General features: G+C 53.2%; 1 protein-coding gene across 1 annotated transcript; it reads left to right on the top strand.

The window, feature by feature from the left end:
• Positions 1–25: 25 nt before the first annotated feature.
• Positions 26–22,530, top strand: FGFR1OP (FGFR1 oncogene partner; the record flags this gene model as incomplete). Its single annotated transcript, XM_014542404.1, has 12 exons — positions 26–121; positions 3,820–3,874; positions 4,306–4,394; positions 5,069–5,206; positions 7,614–7,694; positions 9,973–10,032; positions 13,987–14,213; positions 15,885–15,997; positions 18,796–18,864; positions 19,417–19,456; positions 20,445–20,541; positions 21,525–22,530. Coding segments are annotated over 12 exons (1,146 nt in total), but the record flags the coding sequence as incomplete, so codon positions are not given.
• Between the last annotated feature and the right edge of the window lie 481 nt (positions 22,531–23,011).

Raw genomic sequence — 23,011 nt, 5'->3', positions numbered from 1 at the left:
TCTGTGCCCTCCCGCCCTCCCGCGGGGACTGGGGAGCGGCCCCGTTAACACCCCCTTTCTTTTCAAGGCGGAGCTCCGGGCGGCCGTGTTCTTAGCGCTAGAGGAGCAAGAAAAAGTGGAGGTACGACGTCCGCACCCTGGATGGTGACCCCGGATGGCTGCGAACCGCCCGGAGCGCTGCTGGCTGCAGTGTGGAAGGAGGGGGGTCGGGGGGCGGGGTGTAGACGGGGTGCTTGTGAGCAGAGGGCTGCGCCTCTTTATTCCAGGAAACAGTGTTACTGGCGCTGCACGGGGCATTGCCGGCTTCGGGAGCGCCGCGGGGGCAGGAGGCCGGAGGCCAGCGCCGACTCTTGATGGTTTGGACCAGCGGTTCTCAACCTTCCTAACGCCGCGACCCTTTAATACAGTTCCTCATGTTGTGCCCCAACCATAAAATTATTTTCGTTGCTACTTCATAACTGTAATGTTGCTACTATTATGAATTGTAATGTAAATATCTGATATGCAGGATGGTCTTAGGCGACCCTTGTGAAAGGGTCGTTTGACCGCCAAAGGGGTCGAGACCCACAGGTTGAGAACCGCTGCTCTAGAGCAAAGTCACCCAAGCCTGAGTGTTGCTGACGTCACTGAGTGGAATCGACCACCCTAGCAAGGCCCTTCCACCTCACTCTTTTGAAATCTTTATTGTTGAAAGTACTCATATGTCCCCTTTTCCCCATGGACCCCCTCCAGCCCGCCCCCGCTCTGTTGTGTGTCCGTGGGTGATGCACTTGTGCACACAAGGTCACTTGTCTTTCTCTGACTGGCTTATTTCACTTAGCACAATCCTCTCCAGGCCCCTCCATGCTGTCTCAGAGGGTAAGAGGTCCTTCCTCACTGCTGCATAGTATCCCATGGTGTAGATGTACAACAGCTTTTTACCCACTCACCTGCTGGTGGGCACGTGGGCTATTTCCAGATCTCAGCTATTGTAACTTGTGCTGCTGTGAACACAGGGGTGCACACATTCTTCCTGAGTGGTGCTTCCGGTTTCTTGGGACATATTCCTAGAAGTGGGATCACTGGGTCAGATGGAAGTTCCATATTTAATTGTTTGAGGGAACTCCGTACTGTCTTCCACATTGGCTGCACCCGTCTGCATTCCCACCAGCAGTGCACGAGGGCTCCCTTGTCTCCGCATCCTCGCCAGCACTTGTCCTATGTTGATTTGTTGATGGTAGCCATTCCGACAGGTGTGAGATGGTACCGCATTGTGGTTTTAATGTGCATCTCTCTGAGCATCAGTGACTTTGAGCATGTTTTCATGTCTCTTGGCCACCTGTGTGTCCTGGAGAAGTGTCTGTTCAGGTCCTCTGTCCACGTTTTGATTGGATGTTTGCCTTCCTTTTGTTGAGTTGTGTAAGTCCCTATGTATTTTGGAGATGAACCCTTATCTGACGTATCGTTGCCACATCTGTTTCCCGTGCAGCTTCCACCTGACTCCTGACCGACACCTTGTGTCTCTGGGGGAACACGGGGGCGTCAGGTCCTCTCGGTGTGTCCTCTCCGAGACAGGGCTCCCCTGTGCCCACGCACCTGTGCCTGCCTCCTCCCGCCAGTGGGGAGGCTCTGCCAGCTGCACAGCAGCCTGCCCTGGGCTTGCCTCGCGCCGTCTCCGCTCGCCCTGCTGCTGGCTCGCCTCTGGAGCAGGACCCGCTCTGCTTGCCCTCTGACAAGTTTTGAATGAATGTGTGTCTTACACTTGTTCTCATGCTCCAGGTCCCCTGTAACCCATGGGCACCTGTAAGTCCATCCCTCCTGCACTGAGGCCCTGTCTTTGCTGCGGTCAAGAAGAGTCCTAATTGGGTTTTTCTTGGCTCTGACCTATCAGGGACTCTGTGGCACTGGACGTTAATTCCTCTTTCCTTCCTGAAACTCTTTGACTTTGGGAATGTTTCTGTTCTGTTTTCTCTTGATCACTCCTTGGGTCCTCGGCGTTCACTCATGGAGCCTCGGGGCGGCGTCCCAGAGCTGTCATCTGTGCCTCTGCCCGAACCCTGACCACACCAGCAGCTGTGGCTCGGCTCTCCCGTCCGTGTCGCCTCCTGAGCTTCAGACCTGTGTGTCCACTGCCCGCTCGCCGGGTCTTACTTGCAAGGCTGTTCGTCAGCCAGAAATCTGCGAGGCCCTGCTCTTCCTCCCGCCTGGGCCGCCTGGCTCTCTCAGTTCTGTGCGGAGGCTGAGGAGGGCTCGGCCGCCCGCTCAGCTTAGTTAGTTCCGGTCCAGGTTGCTTTGCCCTCCCTGCTCCTCTGCTGTCCCTCGTCTTCCTGAAGCCCTTTCTCCTCATTGCTCCCAGTGGCTGTTTGTAGGACATGTTCGATCTTACGCTTCCATTTCTGTAAATATTTCAGTTGATCTTAAAATCTCCTACTCTAGCCTACTTGAGTGCCTTTGTGATCTTCACCCTCCTCGAGTTTTTGAGTATTCTTAAAACTTGATTGAGGTATAGCCCTGGCTGGTTTGGCTCAGTGGATAGATCGTCGGCCTGTGGCCTGAAGAGTCCCAGGTTCAGTTCTGGTCAGGGCACATGCCCGGGTTGCGGGCTCCATCCTCAGTAGGGCTTGTGCAAGAGGCAGCCGATCGATGATTCTCTCTTATCGTTGATGTTTCTATCTCTCCCACTCCCTTTCTCTCTGGAAAAAAAAATGATAATGATCATACCCATGACTTTCAGAAGTTTCCTCCAGCACCCTGGCCAGCTGGCTAGTTAGTTGGAGTGTAGTCCCCACACCGGAAAGTTGCCGGTTCAGTTCCCAGTCAGGGTGTGTACCGGATGCAGCTTACCGATGTTTCCCTCTCACATTGATATTTCTCTGTCTTTCTCTCTCCCTCTCTAAAGTCAGTAAAAACGTGCTTGGTGAGGGTTAAAGATAAAAAGGCTTCTCAAGCCCCTGCACACCCTCTTGGGGTCCCCCACCGCACCTCCAGCCTGGGCCACCAGGGCTCTGACAGCGAGGCCATGGGACTCGCCCAGCACAGACTCTCCTTGCTTTGTGTCTGGGTCTGGCTGCGTTCACTCGGCATAAAGACTCGTTCACGGGGCCGCTGGTTTCCCTGTCGTGTGGGGCTGTATGGGCGTCTGCTCAGTCACTCACCTGTCGGTGACGGTGGGTTGTTTCCAGCTTTCAGCTCATAACCAAGCTGCGGGGACCGGCCCTTTCCTTGCTCTTGAGGAGATCCCTCGGCGGGGGTCACATGGAGGGAGGCCTCTTCACTTTGTAAAACGTGCCCGACAGGGCTTCCGTAGAGGGCCACACCGTGTGCCTGTAACTGCTCTGCGTGCATTAGCTCTGATGTGCTAGACGTGGTTTTTTATTTACTCAAATAAACGTCGAATGAGAAAAATCAGTTGGCCTACGCACTACAGAAAGTCATGTGACCTGCTACAGCTGGACTGCAAATGGCAAGTGGGTCGTAAATGGTTGATGGCTAAGATGACAGTATCAAATTCATACAGTTGAAATAATAGTTTTTATAAGTGTTATTTCACATGAGTATTTGAAGATCTGGCTTCTAAAGTACTTGAGTCAGCAATTTGTAAAACTTTAAAAATGACTATAAGTCTTCATGTATGGCTTTGTTTTATTAACTTTGAGATATTACTCAATAGCACAAAGCAGTTCTTTTAGTGACCAATAGTCATGGAATGGGATTAACCATAATTGTATGAGTGACAATATTTTACTTACATCTTTGCCAAAAAGTTATACTTTAATCCACATTTTGTAGTTGTTGTCATCATAAACACATGACACTTACAGTATTTTATTTTTTTAACAGAACAAAACTCCTTTAGTCAACGAGAGCCTGAAAAAGTTTTTAAATACGAAAGATGGTAAGAGGTTCAGCTCTTCTTGTTTATTTTGTCTGTAAATTTTCAAATCGTGACTCTATTTGGGAGAAATCAGGGATTTCAGATCACTTTTTGGTGTCTGTGATCCTTATAGGTCCTTATTTCTTAAAAGGAGATTTTATTGGACTGCTGTTAGTTGCTTTACTTACCATTGGTCCGGGGATAAAACCAGCTTTACTGTAAGAGGCAGAGCTGTCCTGTGAAGTGTCACAGTGTCTCCCTGATGGTTGCTGCCAGACCTAGGGTCCCAGTGAGGCTCTGGGGAGACCGGTTTCCGTCACTTAATTGTACGCGGCAAAGACTAACCCTTGCTTAAACAATGTAGAAACTTCCCTCCCATTAGTGCGCCTGTCCTGTCTCAATGTCAGGAGGCTCAGGCGTGAAGGCTCGCTCACCGCCTCTCTTGCCCGCAGGCCGGCTGGTGGCCAGTCTGGTGGCAGAATTTCTCCAGTTCTTTCATCTGGACTTCACCTTGGCCGTTTTCCAGCCTGAAGCTAGCACAGTAAGAATGGTTTTCACCTCACCTTTGAAGCCTTTGGCACGATGAGCTCGTGAACAGCTGAAAGTTAACACTTGACAGCTGTCGTGTCTTGCATGAAGATGCTGTTGTAGCGCCCTGGTTTTCTTAAGCGTCACCCGTCATCGAGCTGGCAGCGGGTCCTAGGGCCCCTGCTGTACTTCACTGGGAGGGAGTGTTGTGGTAAAGTCGACTTGCTCTGTTAGACTGTAGCTGTTAATGTGGAGACTGGTGAACGAAATAAAAAAAGTAAATATCCTGACTCTTGCATTTTCCATATGCAGAATTCCAAATATAAACTTGCTGATGTTGTGGCATTGTATTTTATGTGTTTATGTCACACACGTGAGCAACTGTGCTTCCTGTGAAAAAAGTGTCATTAAACGGTGTGGGTGTCTGAGGCCTCTGTTCCGTTCAGTGAGTGCATATTTGGGAGTGAGCTCAGTGGGGGGAATGGGGCTCCATGGCCACCTTCAGCCCCCCCCCCCAAATATATAGATGTAATTTTTAGAAATGGACATTTCATTCATTAGAAAAACAGTCTCTGAGTTTAGAAAGATGTCTAAGCACTGAAAATATTTTTCTTTAAGCTCTGAGTAAATAATCTTGTTATATATCTGTGCACTTATAGCTTACTTTTACATCTTATTTCTTCCTAGTTTCAAGGTCTGGAAGGTCGAGAGAATTTAGCCCGGGACTTGGGTATCATTGAAGCGGAAGGCACTGTGGGTGGACCCTTGCTGTTGGAAGTGATCAGGCGCTGTCAGCAGAAGGAGAGAGGGCCCGCCCGTGGGGAAGTAAGTGCAGCCTGTGCTTTGTTGCCTCCTGGTTGGTCACTGTGCCCCCTGCAGCCCCGCCTTCGTGCAGGGAGTCGGTGTAAGTAAGAGACTTTTCCTTGGAAACAAAGTGACACACTCAGATCGGTTAAGTGCACGTTATAACAAAAACTGGAAGTGTGGGTGCTCTGAGGCCGCCGCCTCTGTTCTGTGGATAGATCCTGCTCCCCGCTGGCTAGTGGCACCTCCCACTGACTAGTGCTAACTATCCTTTCTGACTAGTGCTCACCTCCCACTGACTAGTGCTAACCTCCCTGCTGACTAGTGCTAACCACCCTTTCTGTCTAGTGCTAACCTCCCTGCTGACTAGTGCTCACCATCCTTTCTGACCAGTGCTCACCTCCCTGTTCCTCCGGGAAAGGGGTCTGAGAGCTCGGGGTGGGCATCCTGGAGCTCCCGCACAGGGCACTGCACAAGAAATGGCGACAACACTCCAAGCATTAGTCTTAGTGTTTTTCAAACATAAAGGCCGAGTTACAGACTAGTTAATTTTTGAACTGAAAGGCTTTTTAAAACTAGATCTAAAACTGTTTGAGCTATTGATTTTGCTTATTTCTAGACATTTTCTAATTTCTGTGTGTTTGATTAGCCATTACCTTTCTTACTCTTACCCTTCCCTTTTAGAAATACTGCTAATGAGGTTAATGGTCTGATTCCTGTTTACGGAAGGTACTGTCACAGACTAGACAGCATCTTCACCGTCCCAGGGAGCTGGTTAAGTGGGTGCTTCTGGCCGCAGGGGATGTGAGAGTGGAGGCTGCGGCCGTTCCTCCATCTGGACAGCCTCAGAGTTTCTATTGGAGCCTCTGAGAACCGCTCAGGCTGACTGAGTGCTCATTGCACGATAAATAGATTCTTTTCACTAAAAGGGAAAATGTAAGAAAATTATGTGTAGTAGAAGGGTTGAGAGCTGTTCAAGATCAGATGCTTTCGTAAGAAAATGCACATTTAAATGGTTTGTGATTACAGAGGAAGTATACAATAACTGATTAGTTCCAAACATTCTGAGTAATAATTTTTAGTCAAAGGGGGCAGTGTGTTTCATGTTGAAATTTTGTTCAACTCAACCTTAACGTGAAAGCAGGGCAGGGGATGGGCAGGTGTGGAGGGAGGAGGGCGCCCGCAGCAGAACCGCCTCTGGGAGGGCGCAGGGGCCTGGCCCGAGCACAGGCTGTCCCCGAACGCGGGCCTGTGATCTCATTCATTCATAATCGTTTGACAGGTTGGTGAGCACTTATTACAGGATGGGCACGGCTAGCTGCTAGTGAACAAAAGAGACACACGTTTAAGGCTCCTGCTCTCCTGAGCCGCAGTCGGCAAGTGCTGGTGACAGCTCTCTTGGCTTCTGTGGCCTGACCTCTGTCTTGTCTGTACCACCCTCCCCTCCCCTCCCCTCCCCCCCGGGGTGCACCTCATGCGTGCATGGTGGTTGCCCACATTTTCTCCCAGGTCTGCTCTCCCTTCTGTCGTCACTGGGAATAGCCCAGACTCTGGAGCCAGGCTGCTTAGCTTCACACCCAGCTCGGCCACGCCCTGTGGGTGGTCCTCCTCAGCCACGTGCCTTAGGCTCCTCCCGGGAAGTGGAGGTGGCAGAGGCAGCCCGGGTGGGGTTATGGTGAGGACTGAAGGCATCAGTGTGTGAAGCTCGGGGAACAGTGCTGGGCGTTGGCGACCGGACAGCTGCTGGCCGACGTTATCGTTACCTTCTCTGATTCTGTGGCCATTACTGTTGGGATGGCTCCCTAAGTCCCGCTCCGTCCTTTCCCCGGATCCACCCACCTGCTTATCCACTAGAAGGCTGGACTCCTGGGGAAAGTGTGACTCCAGCCTCCTCCTCACCAAGTGACAGAAGTCCCGGTTCTGGTTCTGCCGCCACACTCTCTGCTGGTGCTGGTTTTGTCCCTCCGACGCCTTGCTTCAGCCCAGGGCTGCCTGCTGCTCCCTGAGGCGTCTGTCCTGCTGTGTGCCCGCTGGTTTAGAAGGCGTGGGGAGGAAGGGAGGGCTGCCCTTGAAGAGGGCGGCGCCCACCAGGGAGGGGCTGTGCGAGAAGGTTTCTTGAGACAAATGAAGCGGCAGCCAGTCCAGGGGCAGAGCAGGTGCCTGCGGAGTTGGGCAGGACCAGGGGTCAGGCAGCGAGGGGCCTCACAAAGCACAGGCCGACTGAGGAAATACTTGGCAGCTAACCAGGACCTAAGTGTGTTTCGCTTTTTAAAATGAAAATTGGGAAAATCTAATGATATTTATGTTAATTAGGAAAAAATCAACATGCCAACACGTGGAGTAGTTTTAAATGCTGAAGTTCTACGAGGTGTAATTAGTATATTGATGCCTTATGTGTAAACGTTCTAATTTTCGCGGAATGTTTTAGGGTGCACTGGATCTGGCCGATGCGCATTCTCCACCACCGTCCCCAGAAGGAAAGCTGAGCGCGCACACGGGCCCCAGTAAGGTGAGTCGGCGGCTCGGACGGTCTGGCCCGGCACGCCAGCTCGGGTTCCTCCGTCCTACGCGGCACACTCCTGTTTAGTTTCTGCCACTGCTTGCTTCCTTTTGATGAAGTATAGAATTTTAAGCATTAATTATTTTGCTTTAGTTGGTAGTTTTTTAAATTTTGTGTAGTAGAAAGGAATACGCTATTAAATAAAAGTGTAGAATATCGGACTCATTTGGTACTTTGAACGTTACTTCTCATTTATAAGTTCCTAACTGGAGCAGGTTAGGCTCAGGAGTGTAGAGCGCTGTGTTAAATAATGTGGCTGGGTGACAGTCTGGGTTGTAAGCCTGACGGGTGTTGATGTTAATGGGCCGTTTTGAGGATTCGTAAGGTCTGTGCGCTTGGGCCATATTGGTGTGTGGTTTCGGAGTGGTTGAAGTTAGGGCCCTGATTCAGGGGTTTGATATCACAGAAAATGAGCTGGGTGGACACTCGAGTTCACAGTCCGGGTGTTTGTGCTGATGGCAAGTGTGTCTGGGGCTCGCTGGAGCAGAGCGCCCGCTGGAAGAGCCTGACCCACCAGAGGGTGGGTTTGCGCCGAGTGTGTGGGGACCGGCCTCTGGCCCCTCCCGGGAGCAGTCCAGAGTGTTCCCGGGGCAGCCGGGCTGGGAGAGGGGGTGACATGCTGCCGAGCTGCCGGACAGCTGCTTGTCGGGGGCCGAGACATGGGCTCTGGGGGGCTCCTGCTGCTGCTGGCTGTGGTTGGTCCTTCCTGTTGTCTGAATGTAGAAATGGAAGGGATTGGACGCGGGTTTCCAACCAGCAGAGGCCATTGTGCTGGGCCTGCTCCGCTCCCCGGGCCGCGGGCCTGCTCTGAGGGAGGGGCCTTCGAAGCTTTCCCTTGAGCTCAGGGCAAGTTCAAGAAGTCCCTCGGAGCGGAACTACCAGAGAGAAAAGCCTCCTTCAAAAGCTCTGCTTCCTGTGAGAATACCTGGCTTTCAGGGTTAACATGGACACAGTCCCACATCCTGACTAGTTAGTACCCAGCGCCTTGAGCTATTTCGCAGTTCCCTTTTGTAAGTGGTTACTTTTAAAGCAAATTAGCAGGACTAACCTTTCACATAAGGTATGTCTTCAAGATAAAGTACTCATGTCTGTTTTGCCTGTTCTTATTCTCTTTATAGAAATTGCTTTAGGGGTTAGGAATTATGGTGAGAATCGGACACTTTAAGTCAGTGAGGAAGTGTTGCTCTAAACCAGCGATGTTCCCCCTGTGAGCCGCAAGCACGGTTCCGCGTGCAGTGTGGGCACCGACCTCTCGCCTGCAGACTCAAATCTGAATGACAGCAGCCGACGCAGCATGGCCGTCCCCTGTGAACGAGTCTGAATGACCCAGTGTTTGGGGTCAGATTGGCAGACTCTCTGTGCTGCAGAGTTTTAGTGATTCGTCCGTGTGGGCCATGAGGGGAAGGGTTGGAAATCGCTGCTCTACACAGTCCCAGAGGAGTGATGGGGTTTCTGAGGTTGATCAGAGAACAGACCTGCAGGGCCCTCACTCCTCCACCTTCTGACTGTTTCCCGTGGAGCCTCTGGCCTCAGTCACCCCACAGGGAAACGCCGCAGCTCGTCTCTGCGGGGCCTGGGCTCAGGTGACTCCCGTGGTCCTCGCGGGTCTGGGTCTGGATGCCAATACTTAGGTCACCCTTTCCTCGCCGGCGTCCTTCTTTCTCTCGGTGCCTGAGCCATCAGGGGCTCTGGAAGGGCCTCTGCCTGCTGTCGCCCTACTCTGAGAGCCGAGGAGCCCCAGGGACTCTGGGACGGGTGCCCCAGTGCAGGGTCCCGCCAGCCCTGGGGGCCTGCTTTGTGCTCCTGAGCAGGGGGGCGGGGCCAGCGGCCCGAAAGGAAGCTGCTCAGGAGTTCAAGCCTGGCTTCTCCGCGCTGCTCCGTGCGCACAGAAGAGGACCTGTCCTCGCGGAGGGAGGGCTGTCCTCGCGGAGGGCGGCCTGTCCACGCGGAGGGCGGCCTGTCCACGCAGAGGGCGGCCTGTCCACGCGGAGGGAGGCCTGTCCTCGCGGAGGGCGGGCTTGACCAGTAACTGTTGGGCAGGGTGTTTAAACATGAGTTGAACCCCTTGAGTAAGAAAAGACTTAAAGAATTGGGTTTCCTAAAGGAACATATTATCTCCATTTTAAGGAAATTTTTTAATAGGAATCCTTTTTCGTTTGTTTATGAATTAGTTTATTTTGAAAGATTTATACTTTGTGGTAAAACGTCATTTTATTCTCATGCTCAGATACCAAGGTATAAAGGACAAGGTAAGAAGAAGACAAGCGGGCAGAAGTCTGGTGCCAAGGTAACATGCATGAGGGCAGAGGGACAGCAGCCTCGTGGGCCCTCGGGCCTGCAGCCCCATCGCGCGGGGTCACCTTCTTTTGAAATGTCACCCTCTTTTATCTGCAGTCAGGCGTGATAAAGTCCCGGTGGCATAAAACAAGAAGTCGTTGACTTTCAGTTTTATCCAGGTGAAAGTCATCTGTTACATTTTTAAACTGTGCTGTCAGTTTTATTTTGAGGATTTTTTGTTTTTTGGCAACAAAAAAAGTTGAAAATACTTTTTGAATGGATGGTCATGTACATATTCTTTACATGATTTTTATCTGAGGTCTGTAGGACATTGCACTACTTTTTGATACATTCCTATCGGTAAATTAAAGGCGAAACTTAGTTCCTTCAGGATGTTTGGTGTGCACAGCTGTGACCCCGCGCATGTGGCTCAGCCTCAGAGCCCCGAGAGGAGGGCGGAGCCCCAGCGCTCAGTGCCTGCTGCTGGCACTGCGTCCTCCCCAAAGATCACAAAAATGGCCCAAGCCCGTATACTGGCCCCTTTTAAATTTTAAATATTAGAGGTCCGAGAAGCAGTGTCAGTCAGTCAGTTCTTACGCGTGTGAGAATAAGCTGTCCTCTCTAACGTTGCCACATGTGGGGCTCAGAGTCCAGGGGAGCTTGGTTGAAGGAGAGATTCCCGAGGACGCGCTGTGCCGGCTGCCTTAGTTCTGCTGGCTCAGGGCGAATTCCTGCCATTTGTTCACACTATTTTTATGCCTTTCCATGTGAGATGTTTCAAAATGTTATTCACACGTATGTCTGAACATTTACATAGAGAAACTCATGTGTTAGGTGCTCTGGGCGAGACAATGACTGTGGTCCTCACTTAGTAGTCAATAGTTCACAGGGGAGTCGGAGAGGTGAGAGGTTAAGAACGTAAACCAGCATGTTTTCATAGATGCCTTTAGTCAGTGTCTCGGACTGAAGAGCATGCCATGGAACCGCACTTGTAGAACCTTGTTGGTGTCGTGGGTTTGAAGAAGTGGGCCCATCTGGGTCGTGGAGCAGCGCGGGGCCGAGGGGACTGAAGAGCCTGTGCGCCCGGCCCCGTAGCCCTGAGCCCCAGATGCTGCCTCCGTCGCTTTGAACCCTGCTTCCCTCTGCGTCCCTGGCCTTGTGTGGAGTCGCTTTAGAAGTCTGGGACCCAGCACCGTTGCCAGCGCACAGATGTCCTCCGCCCGCCATCCCTCTGCTTTCCGCTCTGCCTGTGCATGCAGGAGGTCCCCCCCTTAACCCCCTCCATCCTAACGTCTCACTAGCCCCACACCAAGCTGCATGCGGGTGTCATGGCGGGTGGACACAGCTGGCCGCCAGGGGGTGCCGTTCACATGCAGCCGGGCAGCACTTCCCACGGGCAAAGCCCAGAGAGTCGCCCTGCTGGTCCATGACCAGCTTGTGCAGGACCCCGAGTGGAGCAGCCAGAGAGCCCAGGGCACCCGGGCGCCCAGCCAGGCCTGCGGGGGTGCCTCGTGGCTGCTGTTGTGAGAAGGCCCGAGGTCCTATTACAGATGGACTTGTACAAAATCCTTCACTGTATATAAAACTGATGGGCACTTACTAGTGTAAGCTGTCAGAATGCAGAGCAAAACCTAAGGTTTTGACCTGATTGAACTTGGGTCAGATGAAAGTTGTATTTCTGGGTTTTGTGATTGCGGGTCAGTAAAGGGTGGACAGATGGTGAGTGGGAGGGCGTTCTTTAACGCGTTCACATTCTGCAGTTGATGCTGGTACTGACCCCCGCGTGTTCCCTGTTCACTGTGAACTTCTCTGTCACCTGAAGGGAGTGTCAGATCACAGCAGCCTTTGTAGCTCTACTCACTTGGGTTTTTACCACTCAGTTGGGAAAACTGAATATTAGATGGTTTTGTTTTTAATACTTAGAATAAAATTTTTTTTTATCTTCACATACGATATAATATAAAAGATCAGCCTTTTTATAATCAGTTTTCAAGTGTTTTTAAACTTGTGTATCAAGGTATTTTTTGCTTCAAGTTCTTTTAAAAAGGACCATTTCTTAAATCGTTGCTCCTTTTTTTTTTTTTTTTTAAATTCTGGAATAAGCCCAGCATCACGTTGATTTAGGGCCATGATGTGTGTGTGTGTGGTTGGGGTGGGGGGATGTTTCTGTGTCTATTACAGACACGTTGGTTTTCTAGATAAACCAAGCATTATCGTTCCCTTCACACACACACATCCATCTGAATGCAGGAGCACACATAGTGGGCAGTGTGCCCAGCACTCAGCCTGGCCAGCTGTCCACTCCTGGCTGCTTCAGACCCGAGCCCTGACATCTGGGCACCACTGTCCTCTGGACCCCGAGCAGCTGGCTGTTCAGGGCTGAGCGTGGAGCCGCTGTGCGGGCCGTCCAGTCTGGTTTCAAAGCCAGAGCGCTGGCTCCGTGCACCTGCAGGAGGTCCGGCTTGCGAAGGGAGCATGGAAATAGGTCTTCTCCAGGACCACTGAGCTTCTAGAATAACACAGTGTTTATGAATTAAACTTAGGGGTGTGTGTGTAAATGTGTGTGTGAGTGAGAGAGAGAGAGAGAGAGACAGACAGACAGATAGACATGCAGACAGCTGTAGTAAAATTTCCTAATTTATTAGTAAGTCTCGGGTCAGAATCTGCCTTTGGTGGGTTTGGGGAAGGAAGCTGGGGGATAAGCATGGGCAGGAAGAGAATTTGCATGAATTTTTTAAACTTGGAAACTTTATTTGGCTTTAATGTTTCTCTGTTACAAGCAGTTCAGATTAAGCCTTTAGTTTGGAAAAACTTTTTTTTTTAGTTCATAAGACATTCTAGTAATCAAGTTTTTGGTTATTATATTGTTAACACAGGCATGTCTAAGGGCAAAAAAAATCGATGAAGGACAGAATCATGTTAGGTTGTGAGGATCAGGGCCAACTGGAGACAAGGGAATACGTGCTGTTGCGTGCAGGCTGGGACAGGAGGGAGAGCGCTTGAGAGCCTTGAACATTGGTGTAGACGCTCAGGGGCTGACCTGTGTAGACGCTCAGGGGCTGGCCCGTGTAGACGCACAGGGGCTGGCACAGGGCGCCCTCTGAGGTCTGAGTGGAGGCCGGGGCTGCACCGGCGGCAGATCTCCACTTTAGACCCAGCACGCAGCTACGGGCCTCCACGTTGGTGTGCGGGTGTGCTGGGCCCTGGGCGGAACGTGCTGTGTTCACTTTGTTGTAATACTTGGTTCGTTTGTGTGAACTAACCTTCCTTTGCTTTCACGCTGCGAACATTGACTTACAGTAATTTACGGAGCAGGGATAGAGGTGTAAGAGGAAATGGGAAAGTCGTTTCTAAATGGAGTGGGCATAGCCAAGGGTTCCTTTAGGGCAGTGGTTCTCAACCTTCCTAAGGCTGCGACCCTTTAATACAGGTCCTCATGTTGTGGTGACCCCCAACCATAACATTATTTTCATTGCTACTTCATCACTGTCATGTTGCTACTGTTATGAATCGTCATGTAAATATCTGATATGCAGGATGTATTTTCATTGTTCCAAATTGAACATAATGAAAGCATAGTGATTAATCACAAAAACAATATGTAATTATAGATGTGTTTTCCAATGGTCTTAGGCGACCCCTGTGAAAGGGTCGTTCAACCCCCATAGGGGTCGCGACCCACAGGTTGAGAACCGCTGCTTTAGGGGGTGAGGAGTGGTGTCCCCCTGTTTCTCTGACATTTTCCCTGCGGTGCCCGTGCAGGAGGCCTGGGGCGAGGAGGCCTGGGGCGAGCGTGCAGCAGTTGCTCTGGACCTCCCGGCGTTCACTGCAAGCCCCTCCCACCGCCCCTCAGGGCCTCACGCACTCCTTCCCAGGGGGTTGCAGTTGTTCAGGACTCTATGATTTAAAGCACCTATTCCAGTTTTGTTTGACTAAGGAGACCTGTCTCCCTGACTTGTTCTAGAAGGCCGGCAGCGGTGCGAGTCAGAGCGATACGAGCGTCTCCTCGTCAGAACCAAAGAGCAAAGGCGGTCTCCACTTCCTGGCCCAGGAGACAAAAACGGGCGCTCTCCTCAGCAACAAGAGCCTGGACGTCAGAGACACAGCTGGCCCTGGTCCGCATGAGGATGACCTGGACGGAGATTCCTTCTTTGACGATCCCATTCCCAAACCCGAAAAGACTTACGGTTGGTGAGTCCACTCTTTTAGGTTATCAGGATAGAGGCTTACAAGGCACTTTCACAGCGCTGTATATACCATTAAGAACAGCGAGCTGCTAAAGGCTCATACTTATTAGACACACGAGTCCGATTTGTGTGATCCAAGCCTTCGATGTGGTAATGCGTCCAGAGTGAGGAAGCCTGGGTGTTCCGACTCCCGCAGCAGGGGGTCCTGAGCCTCGCGTGTGCCAGCCACGGTCGGAGCTGCAGGGCGCAGGCGCCATACGGGCACAGCCCTGCCCCTCTGCTCTGAGGGAGACTGGACGCTGGAGCGGAGCAGCAGAGTGGCTGGGTCCCCAGGCACTGTCTCAGGTCCTGGCCACCAAGTTGCAGGCCTGGGTGCAGGTCTCCAGGCGCGGAGTGGCGGGGTCGTCCGCCCCGGAAGAGGTGAGGGAATGGTGAGGAGGAGGAGACGGGCGTGACCTGAATGGGAGCGTAAGGATGGGCTCAGGGAGCAGTGGCTCCCGGGGGAGTTCCGGGTTTCCAGGCCGAGCACCGGGAAGGCAGAACCGCCCTTTACTGAGCGGAGGGGTGGGGAGAGCAGGGCGGGCCGACAGGTGTGGGCCAGGGGATAGGAGAGGGCTCCGTTCCCACTTGCTGGGTTGGAGAAGATGGTCACGGGAAAGGTGAGATGGGTGAGGGCCGGGTGCGGGGAGCTCTGGCTGGATGCGCGTTAGGGACGCCGCCTGAGGTAGCGCAGAAAGCTGGGCACCTGCCGGGGTCACCAGGCCGTGGGCACTGCAGCGTCTCCAGGTCAGCCCGGAGAGGAGCCTGGAGCAGGGGGCTGGCCACGCAGCGGCATTTAGCTCTGAAAACCTGCCTCTGCGTGCAGCAGCTGGAGGCCGCGGATGGCCGTGACGGTCGGTTTGGTCAGATGGTGGCATTGGGGCCGTGCTGATGGGTCCGAGTGGCTCAGGAAGGACAGGGGAGAGGGCTGTCGGTGGTGAACACTTTCTTGATGAGTTTTATAGGCGGGTGCAGAGGAACGGGTGGGGCTGGAGGGCGGGGTGTGGGGTTAGGACCTTACAGCGGGAAAATGAGCAGCATGCATGTACTAGTATGTGGATGAGAACGGTCCTGGGTTTTTGTTTGTTAATCCTCACCCGAGGATATTTTCCCATTGATTTTTAGAGAGAGTGGGAGGAAGGGAGAGAGAGACAGCGATGTGAGAGAGACACATCGATTGGTTGCCTCTGCACGTGCCCTGACCAAGGCTTGGGATGGAGCCTGAAACCCAGGTATGTGCCCTCGACTGGAATCAAACCCACGGCCCTTTAGTCCACTCGCTCTATCCACTGAGCCAAGCTGGCCAGGGCGAGAACAGTCCAGTTCCCAAGAGGGAAGTTAGTGATGTCGGGGACAGGGTTTCTGGAGAGCTGCACTTGAGTGCCCAGGGCCTTCGTCTGCGCTGGAGGGTGGGTGTGATGGTAGGAGAGCTTCTGAGAGAATCACAAGCAGTGAGGAGGAGGAGCAGTGGGATGTCACACAGAGTTGGGGGAGGGGTGAGCGGTGTCTCCCGGTGCCGCCTCGCCCTCTGGTGCTGTGCATTCTGTGTGTTCTTCATGTCGTGTGAGATCTGCTGGCGCTGCTCTGTGCCTGGACAGAGGCCAGAGCGCCATTGACTGCGCTTGTTTCCTGTTAGGAGAAGTGACCCTGGGAAGCCAGGAGGGAGCCTCACCTCGCTCGCCGACGCCCCATCCTTGAAGAGTGGCCTCGGCTCCCTGCCGGGGGCCCCCTCCTCGAAAGACTCGGAAGGTGAGTGCTGGCTGCAGAGGTGGCACTGGATGCTGTATTTCTCTCTAGCTCACTACAGAGCATTTGATCATTGCTTATTTTTTCAGAAAAATGTATTTAAAATCATAAAAACAGCCCATAACATTACCATTCAGAGATAGATTCTGTTAATACGGAGTTCTATTTGTTGATTTTTTAAGATATGGTCTGTATTCCGCTTTTCCTATGCCATCAAAATACTATTAGTTGACATTTTAGCTGTCTATCGTGCTATCCTATATAATAAAAGCCTAATATGCTAAGTGTCTGGTCGTCCAAAGTGTAATATGCTAATGATATGCTAAGGCTGCTCAACTGCTCGCTATAACGTGCACTGACCACCAGGGGGCAGAAAGTCGACCAGTCGCTATGACGTGCACTGATCACCAGGGGGCAGACACTCTGACCGGTAGGTTAGCTTGCTTCTGGGGTCCGGCCAATTGGGACTGAGTGACATGGGCCTGACATGCCCTGGAGCCCTCCCATGGTCCCTCTCCAGTTGGCCAACCTCCCGTGTCCCTCCCCAGCCCAGATCGTGCACCGGTGGGGTCCCTTGGCCTGGCCTGTGCCCTCTCGCAATCTGGGACCCCCTTGGGGGATGTCGGAGAGCCGGTTTTGGCTCGATCCCGCAGGCCAGGCCGAGGGACTCTACTGGTGCATGAATTTGTGCACCGGGCCTCTAGTAGAGGTATATTTTAAACCATCTCTCTTGGACATTTAGATTGACTCGAGTAGGATTTAATTAAATTCATTTTCAAACGTGTCTTGTAGATTGTGTGGTGCCACAGTGATCATCTCAGGGTGTGAGGGGGATTTGGACCTGGTGTGTCCCGTACATCAGGGACAGGGACTGCAGTGCAAGGAATGCCGGGCTGCCCACACATTCCACCCCGCCTCACCCACCTGCCTCACACGGTGCAGGCCCCAGCGCTCAGACACGGAGCTGTGGGGATGAGCTTGGGCCCTACGTCACAGGGACAGAGGGTCTAATCAGCACAGTGTTAGAGTATACCTGGGCCTCTTCTGAGTGAGTTTTCTAAAAAGTGGGTGAGCTCTGTGTGAGGGAATCCACTGTGATGTGCACCATTTTGCATTCCATGGTACAGCTGTCGGGTATCCCAGGACACCAGGTGTTCTGTGGTTCTCCTGCCCATCTGGTCAGCTGGCCATGGACCTGAGACTGTGGCCCTGTCCCGCCCCTTCCTCTTCTTTCCCATGGTCACTGTCACCTTCAGTGAAGGGCCCATAGGTCAGAATGGGTCACTCTGTTTTTTTTTTTTCTTTTTCACTCACCCATTTATCTACCCACTCACCCATTCACCCATCCATCCACCCATCCTTCCATCCTTCCATCCATCCATCCATCCATCCATCCATCCATCTATCTTTCCATCCATCCTTCCATCCATCATCCCTGGTCACTCTTTTTTTAATATACATATATTTTTATTGATTTCAGAGAGGAAGGGAGAGGGAGAGAGAGAAATATCAATGATGATAATCATTGATTGGCTGCCTCTTGCACGCCCCCTACTGGGGATCAAGCCCGCAACCCACACATGTGCCCTCGACTGAAATCGAACCTGAGACCCTTTGGTCCGCAGGCCAACGCTCTATCCACTGAGCCAAACCAGCTAGGCGGGTCACTCTTAATGCTGATTAGGAAGGAATGATTTAGAGAGAACATTGAGGGCTAAGGGCTGAAGAAGTAAAACCAGTAAGAGGTGGTCCGGTTGGGAAATGAAATAGTGATTGACTCGATGGAAAATGTAGAGGTCAAGGGAAATAATATGACAGAATGACTAGTCTGTGCAGTCACACCCAGAGGGGCGCCATCCTATATCCTATATAATAAAACCCTAATATGCAAATTGACCAAACGGGGGAACAACCGGTTGCTATGGTGCGCACTGCCCCCCCCCAGAGGAAGGCGACAGGTGGGGGTGGGGGTGGAGCTGGCCAGCAGGTGGCACCAGGCCACCAGCCAAGGTGTGTGCCAGCGGGGGCTCCCGATCGCCCTGCCCGCCGGTCACCCCACAGATGGCCCTGATCACCTGCCCGGCCTAGGGACCTGACCCTATCTAGTGGGAACAGTCTCTTAGATTTCAAAATTAAGGCCTGGCGAGGCCACTCTAACACTGAAGAAACAGGATGATGCACCAATTACATGCATGGACTCTGGCTTGCACATGTTGTGGTCAGCCCTGATTCTGACACTTATAACTGTGTGACAAAGCCAATTACTTAACTTCTCTCTGCTCCAGTTTCCACCCAGATGGGGAAACCATAAGATGGGGAAAATGGTACTACTGCCTCAGAAGGATCACGTTATGTACTGCTTTTTATAATCAGGGCAAAAAAATGTAGTTGCCCATACAGCAGCAAGATGCCTTTCACCGGTATGAAAAGTATGGTCACTGGTGCATGCAGCGTCCTGGATTGGGAGAGGGATGTCCGACTGCCGGTTTAGGCCCGACGTCCCCTGGGGGGTCCCCAGATTGCAAGAGGATTCAGGCCAGGCTGAGGCCCCCCCCCCCCCCCGCACAAATTTCCTGCACCGGGCCTCTGGGAAGAAAGAAGTGGGCAGAAAACACTGTCAGGGTCAAGTTATAGCAAAGAACTGCACTCAGCAGGCATTAGTCACACTGTCGTTTTCTTCTAGTTGAGAAAGCTGCTGTTGTAAAGAAGCCCGTATTCTGGGGGCAGAAATAATGGGCATGTTTAAGAAACGGTTGCATTCTAAACGTTGATTTAATGCAGATGTGTTTTCCTGTTCACAGGCAAAAGGGGAAACGCGGTTCTGAAAGATCTGAAGGTGGTGAATGATAAAGTCGCATCCCTTGGATTAGGTAACTTGACAGCCAGTTTAGTGTGGAATGCTCGGAGGCGTAAGTGACTGGATGTGGGCAGCCGGCGTGAGCACCTCTGGAGTGCATGCTGGCCTGGCCCGCCTGCCTGGGCTCACTCCACGGGCCGGGAGCCTAGCAGCAGCCACGACAGGCTCAGCTGACTCTTCTGCCACTCCAAGTGTGCAAGGCGTTCACGCCCACCTCCCGCCAGAATGCAGCCGCACCCGCTGAGCCTGTCGTGGCCTAGGCCTGCAGCTTTCTGACATCCCCCGAGGGGTCCCGGATTGCAAGGGGGCACAGGCCAGGCCGAGGGACCCCACCAGTGCATGATCGGGGCTGGGGAGGGACCGCGAGAGGACTCCAGGGTGTGTCCGGGCCCATCTTGCCCAGTCCTGATCAGCTAGACCCCAGCAGCAAGTTAACCCCGGTCGGAGCGTCTGCCCCCTGGTGGTTAGAGCACGTCATAGTGACTGGTCGAACAAACGGTCGGACACTTAGCATATTGGGCTTTCATTATATAGGATAACATGTATCTCTCCCTAAACTTACCAGGGGCTGGAGAAGATGATGACTATGTGGATGACTTCAATAGGTAAGAAAAACAGTTGGACAACAAGATACACATTCTAAGCACTTTCTGGACACAGGAAAGGGACAGGATCACACTGGTGCACTTTAGTGGGCGTGGTCCCTGTTCAGAGTGACGGGGTGGGGTGGGGGTGGGGGGTGATCCAGAGCTGCACGTGGCCTGGAGGCCTGGGTAGATTCCACATCAGGATGTGCGTGTTCAGGAAACTCAGGAGAATGAATGGAAGTAGCTGAAGAACTGCGTCCAGCACCAGGCCTCCCTAGGATGAGGGCCCTCCCCTCCTCCCCCCCCGCCTCTCCTCTCCCCTCATCTCCACTCCCCCTCCACCCTCCTGGCCTCGTGGGAACCGCCCACATCTACCTGACACCCATGGCCCTCACATGATCTTTCTGACTCGGGTGACATGTACATGGGGTTACAGGAGTTGGTCAGTCATTCATCCGGACGTGGCATTTGCTGTGGATATGATGAGAAATTTTAAATCAGAGGCTGCGAGTCTTATGTACTCGGCAGAGTCTTCTCTCCCAGGGAGAAGTTATGTCTGTAACTGAACGATGGGTGAGGTTTGGGGTTGCTTTTTTGAGAGGCAGCTTGGACCTTACTTTTCTCGTCTGTCCACCTGACTGGCCCTGCTGCCTCGCAAGGGTTTTTTTTTTTTTTTAATATATTTTATTGATTTTCTACAGAGAGGAAGGGAGAGGGATAGAGAGTTAGAAACATCGATCAGCTGCCTTCTGCACACCCCCTACTGGGGATGTGCCCGCAACCAAGGTACATGCCCTTGACCGAATCAAACCTGGGACCCTTGAGTCCGCAAGCCGACGCTCTATCCACTGAGCCAAACCGGTTAGGGCTCGCAAGTGGTTTTAAGGGTCAAGTAGATCGTGTATGAAGCTGATAGGATGTGATATTTTATTTAAGGGTTAAAGTAAGTATTGAAGAGGCTGAGGCAGTAGTTACCTTCACTGTTCTTCTCTTTCCCTTGAATTAGCACCAGCCATCGCTCAGAGAGAAGCGAGCTGAGCATCGGCGAGGAGATCGAGGAGGACCTGTCAGCGGAGCTGGACGAGGCCAACACCAGCGACAAGGTCGGGCAGAGCGTGGAGGCGCGGGCCTGGGGCTGCCTCGGTTCACGTGCAGCTCTAGGCACTTACACAGACGAGGGAAACAGCTGAAAATGGTGGGAAATCGATGGCAGATTGACCTGGTTCAAGTCTGGAAAGAATCTTTAGTGAGGATGTGAGATGGTTTCCGCTGTCACTCCCTCTGTAACTGATGAGGTGCTTTGGGGGGTCGGTGTTACCGGGCCTCACTGCTGGGGTCTCAGTGGCCCAGGGGTCAGGGCTGGGTCGGACCGACCCTTGGGGTGTGGGCAGTCGGTGCAGGAGGAGCCGTGCTCAGAGAGGACACCACGCAGGTTGGTGTGAGCGAGCCTGAGAGAGCAGGGGGCGCAGCTGGGGCTGCCTGTGGTGTCAGGCTCTGCACAGCAGGGCGGGGGCCACACACCCGGGGAGACGGCGCAGCGGCAGTGGAGCCGGGGTAGGACTGGGGTCTGCATTGGGTTCCACATTGAGCCTTCGGTTCGGCAGAGAACAGGATGCACGTACATGTGTGAGGTGGCGTCTCGGGATCGCATGTTGGTGCCGAGAGAGCTGCGGGCGTCTCTCGTGAGCCTGCCTTCCCCACGAGCGTGCCCTCTGAGCGCCGTGACCTTTGCCCTCTGAGCGCTGTGACCTTTGCCCTCTGAGCGCCGTGACCTTTGCAGAGGATTGCAGCAGGAGGTCTTGGGGCGAGGGAGGCAGCATTTGCAGTGAAGACAACACTTCTGCGCTGCAAACCTGGGCTTGCGCTCGCCCTGCCTGCCCTGCTTTCTCAGCGAGCTCTCGGGCCGTTCACCTGTCAGCTCAGCGCCCGTGCGTGCGCACGGGTTTCAGAGCAGGAGGAAGGGCGGGCGCGGGGGCTGCTGGGCGCAGTGGGGGCCCGAGGTGATCCTCGCGGTGCAGCACCGTGTTTGAAGAGATCTGAGACTGCGCGCTGACTGACGCTCATCTGTCCTCTGTCTGAACAACAGCTCGACGACCTGACGCAGGACCTGACCCTGTCGCAGCTCAGCAACGTGGCCGACTACCTGGAAGACGTCGCCTTCACCTGAGGGAGGAGCGTCGCCACGGCCGAGGACGGACGGAGTCTCCCACCACCTCTGTCTCCCAGGCCGTCCTGGCTGGAGTCTGCTCTGCTGGTGCCTTGTGTTTCAGAATGACTGCAGAGATTTTTAAAAATTACTTTTCATTACACTAAACAGAACCCTCCCTCGGAGCCCACGCGTGGGAGGTTTCCGTCTTAATCTGGTTACCTGCCCGTTTCACTCAGAAATGAATTCCGCTCAGATGCCTGACAGGAGCGCACCGTGAACATAGCAGCGTTAGAGCAAAGCGAAGGCATCAGTAACGCTGCAGGCCCCGGGCTCGCGGGCACGCGTGGCCTTGGTCCTCTAGGTCCCGCCTGGTTGGTGCTGGCAGGGCTGCAGTCGTGGCAGAAGGATCGGCCGCCAGAGCCCAGCCCTGGGTGAGACGCTTCCGTCCGGGAGGTGCTGTGGCAGTGCTTTGCTGCTAGCTCTTCCTCCTAAAGAGCGGGGTGGTGGGGTTCGTTGGTGCGGTTGTCATGGCGCCGCTGTCATGGCGGCAGCGCATCGCTGCTGTGTCCACACGAGAAGCCATCCTCGCAGGCCCTCTGAGAGCTGTTACCCTCTGTGACCCCGTCTTGAAACTTTAAATTCCAAGGCACATCTGGACCAGCAGCGGTGCTTCCATCGGGCCTGTGCGTGACTATGGGGTCCAGATGGGATGGAGCAGGAGCTACGGCTCAGACGTGTCCAGGGGCAGCTTCCTGCTGCTGTTCCACCGTCACCTTAGTGTTTACAGGGGCCACTGAGGCCCATGGTACTGACTGTGGCACGGTTGGGAGTGACGCGTGCCTGTTCGTATAACTATAAGTGAAGCTGTGATTGCATGGTCAGTTTTGTACTTTTTTATTTCAATTAAATGATGGCTTTTACTAAAAGTCACCTTTACCAGTAAGAGGAGAAATTAATTCATTGACCTCAGTAGGGGCAGACTCGATGGTCAGTGTGTGCTGCTCTCCTTTTATCTCAGCCTCACGGTCACAGGAACACTGGCGGCCCTGACGTGGAAGGGGGTGATAGCATGAGGATCAGGTTGTAGAACATGGGAATTTGCATCTGTAAATTCAGGTGACACTGAGCCATAAACGCCAGCAGAAGCTAGGACAGCACACGGGCCGGCAGCCTGGACGCGCTGTCCCGCCCTCTGAGTGTGGGGCTGTCGCTGGCGGCCTGGTGCCGCCATTGGTGCGCTTCCCATGTCTGTGACGTCGCTGCGAAGCTTCCATCTGTCTGCCCTCAGGAACCAGGCAGCCGTGTGACTTGTTAGTTCCGTGCTTGGTGGGAGCTGGATGTCGGTGGCATGGAAGGACCGCAGGAAGTGGCTTTTACCTTGGGAGGACCGTTTGGACAGTTGACCTGAAATGTGTCCATGTGAC

This window comes from Myotis brandtii, unplaced genomic scaffold, assembly GCF_000412655.1.
Source record: "Myotis brandtii unplaced genomic scaffold, ASM41265v1 scaffold1077, whole genome shotgun sequence".
NCBI classification, from domain to species: Eukaryota; Metazoa; Chordata; class Mammalia; order Chiroptera; family Vespertilionidae; genus Myotis; species Myotis brandtii.
The sequence above is the reverse complement of the archived record's forward strand: the minus strand, read 5'-3'. Positions and strand labels throughout refer to the sequence as shown.